Source organism: Chanodichthys erythropterus, chromosome 3, assembly GCF_024489055.1.
Source record: "Chanodichthys erythropterus isolate Z2021 chromosome 3, ASM2448905v1, whole genome shotgun sequence".
Lineage (NCBI taxonomy): Eukaryota > Metazoa > Chordata > Actinopteri > Cypriniformes > Xenocyprididae > Chanodichthys > Chanodichthys erythropterus.
In genome coordinates, this window is record NC_090223.1 from 45,049,279 (window position 1) to 45,055,424 (window position 6,146).

General features: G+C 34.2%; 2 protein-coding genes across 4 annotated transcripts in view; one reads left to right on the forward strand and one right to left on the reverse strand.

Annotated features, from left to right (window-relative positions):
- Nucleotides 1–1,271, reverse strand: part of LOC137017809 (uncharacterized) — a 50,870-nt gene extending 49,599 nt beyond the window's left edge. Inside the window, exons 1-2 of one of the 2 annotated variants that reach the window (XM_067382484.1) lie at nucleotides 606–1,271; nucleotides 422–495 (exon numbers count right to left, since the gene is read on the reverse strand). In XM_067382484.1, coding sequence (XP_067238585.1) covers nucleotides 422–485 — 64 coding nt within the window. In that variant the 5' untranslated portion in view covers nucleotides 486–495; nucleotides 606–1,271. The remainder of the gene's footprint in view (nucleotides 1–421; nucleotides 496–605) is intronic. The other variant, XM_067382485.1, reaches the window with a different exon arrangement.
- Nucleotides 1,272–1,353: 82 nt separating this feature from the next.
- Nucleotides 1,354–6,146, forward strand: part of nsmce1 (NSE1 homolog, SMC5-SMC6 complex component) — a 10,573-nt gene continuing 5,780 nt past the window's right edge. Inside the window, exons 1-6 of one of the 2 annotated variants that reach the window (XM_067382486.1) lie at nucleotides 1,354–1,430; nucleotides 1,702–1,835; nucleotides 3,602–3,721; nucleotides 4,267–4,391; nucleotides 4,574–4,695; nucleotides 4,832–4,909. In XM_067382486.1, coding sequence (XP_067238587.1) covers nucleotides 4,274–4,391; nucleotides 4,574–4,695; nucleotides 4,832–4,909 — 318 coding nt within the window. In that variant the 5' untranslated portion in view covers nucleotides 1,354–1,430; nucleotides 1,702–1,835; nucleotides 3,602–3,721; nucleotides 4,267–4,273. Of the gene's footprint in view, nucleotides 1,431–1,701; nucleotides 1,836–3,325; nucleotides 3,722–4,266; nucleotides 4,392–4,573; nucleotides 4,696–4,831; nucleotides 4,910–6,146 lie in introns of those variants that run through there. The other variant, XM_067382487.1, reaches the window with a different exon arrangement.

Here is a 6,146-nt window from a genome sequence, read left to right on the forward strand (position 1 = left end):
AGATGGGAAATAAAAGACAGTGAAATCACTATCACAAATGACCAAAGTAGAAATTGTTTTGTTAAATTAAAAGCTGTTTTGACAGTAAAACACTGCATAAAAATATAAAAGAGTTACATGTACATGACAAAAAATAATAATTTTAAAGTAAACTTTAACAGAACTAGTGTCATCTGAATCAACATGTTCTTGTTTAATTTGTTATAAAACATCCCCATCAGCTTGTCATCAATATGTTTTAAATAAGTTAATTAATACTAAAAATATCATGTCTGAGAAGACGGGGAAAGCCATTACAAAGAGCTAAACATTGACACAATTGTGACACACACAGAGCAAAGCAGATGAACATGGGGATATTATTAAAGTAACAAAGTCACATATAGAGCAAAGGCACATTCTTAACAAAACAAATATTTACCGTAACAATGTGTTTGGCAGATGAGAGTGAGGATGATCTGACAAATAAGAAATGTGGAAAACATCCTGTACGTCCTATAAAAGCACACAATTATAATCTCATACATCTTTAAACGATTATATATAGCCTATGTAACAAGATAAAATGTTAAAATATGATTCCTGACAAAATACAGTTTTCATACCTTTTGATTGTAACTTTCTGACAGTTCGTTGCCTCTTCCGTAAAGTAAAAATGAAAGAAATCGAATTAACTAACAATGCTGTAGACAAATTAAACACATGGGTTGAGCCACGATCTCACGAAAAGAGAGACGAGTAGACGCCCAGACGAGTAGTTTAAACCGTGAAAAATAATGGTCTACCTCACACTTCCCTATTTGCCAGTATAACAGGGATCTCGTCAGAAGGGCGTATCGAACTTTCCTGGAACTCACGTAGCCGTTCTACTGTTCCACTGACTGATTCCCACCCTGCGCGTGACGTTCCTGACGGGCGCGCGCTCACATTGATCTAGCCTCTACCACAGGAATAGGAAAGCACACCAGATGAATTCCAAGGAAAACAAACAGAACAACTATAAACAAGATTATTCTTCGTTATAATTTGGTATTTACAAGGTAGTCTATCACAAAGGAAATTATTATGCAAGGCTCACAAAAAGGAAGCGCAAAATGAGACTGCATTTCAGAGAAATATGCAAGTTCCCGTTCCTGTACTAAGTCTCCGTACCTTTCAGTTTCAAAATGTCGAAATTGACTGTTAATAACTGAGTCTGAAACCTAAGTGATTATATAATTTATTTTTATATCTTTGCAACACAGTTTTAAGAGGACAGTCATAGGTTTATTTTTTAAATGTTTAAAAACATAAACAGCTTATGATTTTTTTTTTTTTTTTTTTTTCTTTTTAATTTGTTTTTATGTATATAAGTGATTATACAGGGAAAAAATGTAACTTCCAACGCTGCCAGCTCCCTCTCTCCAAGTGACGCCTTGTGGTTAAAAACGGTATGGAATTATTTTGCAATAATATACAAAGGCCATACTATGTGAATAGAGTTACTTTGCTAGGCACGAGATTATACAACATGGCATTCAAACATTAAACCAGCAAACACAAAACAAAGATAGTTGTATTTGCTGGGAATGCCTTACATATGGGTTTTGATATAATCACTTAAAAAAGTAGGCCTTCCAACCAGGTATTTATAGCTAATGAATTTAACTTTATGATGACAAAACATATTTGTGCTTTGCCTTTTATCTGTTTCTGTTTTAGATCATACTGAGCATCTTATTCCATATGTTCAAGGAGTTTATGCCACCTTCTAGGCTAAACGTATTGCCAACTTCTGGAAAGGAAAACAAGGGACAGAATAAGGGACACTCAGAATATTTGTACTGTACCACACAGTGAGTGTCATTTGAGGATCTGCAGTTGAGTATGTGTATAAAAGATGTATAAAAGGTTCTCAGACATAAACACATTTGGGTAATTTCATACTAAAATCATCCAAATTTCAGAAACTGCTCAAATTTTTTAATTTCTTTTTTTATTTCTGAAGAAAGACAAACATAAATGAAGAGAAAGACAAAATATTAAATGTCACAGATGTATATTTACTGAGTAATCCACTATTTTATAGAGGGGGATCAAAATTACAATTTTCACCTGAGAGTTGGAGGCAGATTACAGGGGGATAAAATGACTAGAACAACATCATTATTTTATTTTTACACAGAGATGGGTAGGCCTATTAGTTAAATCTGCTGACTTTCGCAATCTTTGTTGCATTATATGCCAACAGTGACAGTTCAAAAATGGCAAAAAGCACTTCTTGTGTTTTTTGCATTTCTGTAACTCATATTACAGATATCTTAATATCCTTTTAGATTTTAATTCTTAACAAATTTTTCTTTTCTTAATTCTTAAGGTCCAATATGGTTAATTTCCAGAGATAGGGATCTCAATGCGCCTCCATGAGTGAATTGGTACACATTTTCAACGGTCGCATTTTTCTGAAGAACAAATAATGTTGAAACTAGAAATGTATCTCGATTTTTTTTCAATCAATACAATTGAACATTCCTGTCTGAGTGAGTGCCATAAATAGTATTTTCCTAAAGTTTGTGTGCCTGTAATTGTAAAATTCTAGTATTAAAGATATTTCAATATCAGGTTAGGGTTAGGGTTAGGTTAACTTTTCTTTTGTAATCTTCATTTTAAAGGCCCTATAAAATGGTTAAATCCCATAGATATAATGTGGCTCTTTTGTTCAAAACTAGTCAAGTCCATTCCATTAAAACAGTCAGTTTTGATGCACATAGTCCTATTTTAGTTGCCTTTCTTCTAAGATTTCATCTGAAAATAGTTTTTTCATCATTTGCCATGTATGAACGGTCTCAGTGCACTTTTCCACTATTCCAATTAATGTCCCTCTTCTTTGTGAATATTGTTTTAAATGTGTATTGACATATTTCAAAGATGTTTTTCAGGGTTAAAATAATAATAATAAAAAAATAAATAATGCAAAATCAGTTCCTATAGCACACAGATATATACATAAGCCTATATATATATATATATATATATATATATATATATATATATATATAATTTTTTTTTTTTTTTTACATTTTGAATGCACCTTATACTGTTATAGTTTAATTTAAACAAACAACATGTCCTTATTGTCATGCATTTTTTTGTAAAATATTAGGCTATGAAGGGTTCTTACACAAAACTATAAAGTTGCTTTCATATTTCAGAAATGAACAGGATGCAAAACATGTTGTAAATTAACCAAGTCTCATTGTTTTTTATAGACCTATTAAAATCGACAGTTCAGAAAACAAAGGTACAGTGCTTGTCACTGGGGAAGTACCCTAAGGTACCCAAAGGTACTATTATGTACTTTTAAAGTACTAATATGCACCATTTAGAGGTAGGTACTTTTGTACCTTAGCGTACTGCCCCCAGTGTGAAGCACCTTACCTTTGTTTTCTGACAGTGCAGTTGTCACTAAAGTATTATGATTTATATTAATTTAATACATTCTTGATGGGTGGTAATATATTATATTAAAAGTATTCGTAAGCAAATTACTTCATCATAAGTATTGTGTGTTGTGTTTGATGATTTTTAGGTCATCCCAAGTTAACGAATTTTCCCTGTTAAGTATGTAGGATGCAGTGCACTGCGTAGGAACCCAAGCCACATGATCGGAAGTATTGTTTCCAGTGGGAACGCGCGAATGTTGCACAGAATTGACAGCTCGGCTGCACAACTTTGAGAACAGGTATGTGAGGTGCAGATCAGCACTCTACAACAATAACTGTTTATTAACTATTTTATGTTTATTAATAAGTCTGTCTCAGTCAGACTACGATGTCGGTGTTTGAATGCGTGGACAAACGCACGATTGATTTGATGTAGCATGAGGATGTCGTGCAACTTCGTGGCTTTTGTAACGTTACATTCGTGCTAATACAACCGCAAGTTTGCATGTATATCAACACAATCCCTAACCATAAAGAAGTGTCGAAAGACTGTTGTTGTAAATAGACTGACATCTATAAACGTCAACAAAAGTTCAAGCTACAAGCTATAATAACAAAAAAAAAGAGACCTAAAGATAAAGTACTATCTGAACCTTCTTAAATGACTGCCTGTGTCCTATTCCCCTGGAAACATCATCATATTTTAACTATTGTTTAGTTCAATTTGATATTAAATGTCTTGTTGGGTTCTCCAACAGTCGATCATATTACCATTGATCATGTTTGCCTGGTCATTATTTGCAGGTTTGAGAAGTTTTATTTATCAAAAAATGTGTTTTTCCAGCTCAAGAATGTCTCGACCAATGGCAGACAGTCACAGGCGCTTCTTGCAGACCATGATGAGCAATGGCATCATCAGTGCATCTCAGGCTGAAGCGCTACACAAACACTGCTGTGAGGCCCATGGAGGTATGAAGAAAACCCGCTGCCTGCAGTTCTGTTGGATCATTTGTTTATTATGTAATATTTGATTTGCACTAAAGGCAAAGTTAGTCTTTTTGTTGATGTTTTTTTGGTGTCACACCTGGAAATTGAATGTCAGTTGTGTATCGGTGTCCTCTTTGAATTATGCATCTTTCTTGCATTTTTAGCACACTATGTGGCAGACCGATTAGATGATTTCATTAATGTCATCAACGCTCACCTTCAGCCATTGTTCATGTACATCAGGAAAGGCATGTCTGAAGAGAATGGACTCGAGTATTATGCCTTGGTTGGTTGAATCTAATCAATATGCACATATTCTTAATTTATGTTTGATATTATATTTTAATCATGCATTTTTATGTATTATTAATGTATATTAAAGCCACAACAGACATGACACATACTTTCCATCTGTTATTCAGGTAAACATGACAGAGACAGACATAACAAGAATGGCGTCTGATTATGCAGATAATGAACTGGAATTATTCAGGAAAACGGTAGGTTTATTCACAGCAAAAACAATATACAGTGCACAACATAAATGAAACTTCTGAAAGTCAGCAATTACTCAATTACTTAGAAGAAATGTTAGGGTTCTTTAGAGATATAATCTCCCAGCAAGTCTGCTTAATCAATTACCAAAGAAGCATGTCAAAATTATTCAGGAAAATAAGATTTTCTTATCAAGGTGATAAAATGTTGTGTAGCAAAAATGAGTACATCCTCCTAAAAGTATAAAACAAAATAAAAAAAATACCTGGTGTAAGTTTAAGACAATGTTTGATCAACAGGTAAATATGTTGAACCAAAACATTTAAAGAGAAGTAATTTCTTGACTCTGATTAAAAGTGTTATCCTGAATCATTCTCAGACTTCATGCTGACAACAATGGAAGCACTTGAGAGAGAATCATCAGGAGACTTTTTCTTAGCACAAAAGAGGACAGTGGTATTACAGAGGATTACCAAATCATTGTTTTAAGTGTAAAATTATAGCAAAAGTAACACAGAAATTCAAAAACAATGGACTTGTGACAAGGCCTCTAAAATAATCAGGCCTTCATTTTAAGCTTTCATTTAGTGATGAGGGATTTTTTTGCTAGACAAAGAGCAGAAGAAATACCAAGCGAGTGTCTCAGAGCCAGCAAAAGCTTTGAAAAGAGTGATTGTTTATCTCACAGAGTAAGATGCAGCCTTCAGAAGTGGAGTGTATGGTTGTTGTTCTCACTGGAGCTGCATACTGTAGCCAAAGCACAATAAAGTCAGTTTCCAAGGTCCATATTTACAAAATATAGATTCTAGGAATCAATACTCTGGTCTCACGAGACCAAATCAATCATTTTGGATCAAACAGCATCCAAAATGTTATGGTGTTGCTAGAGGAGGAGTACAGTGAGAAGTGCCTGGTTCCCACAGTACAGTTCAGTGGTAGTAAAGCTCTTATATAGGGATGTATAAGTGCTGAAGGTGTGAGGGAGTTGTGCTTTATCAGTGCTGTCATGAATTCACCACTGTGTGATTTAATACACAAACTTGAAACAGAAGATGTTACCCTTTCCTCATTCCCTGCATTGTTGGGCATTTTTTTAACATGACAATGAGGATATGCATTCTCCCAAGGTGAAAACCCTTCTGTAGACATGTACCTGTGGGGGATTCTGTAGAGACAAGGTGAGCAACACTCCACATTAAAGATCAGGGCATTTAAGGAGGTTATCCTCCAGGAATTAAACAG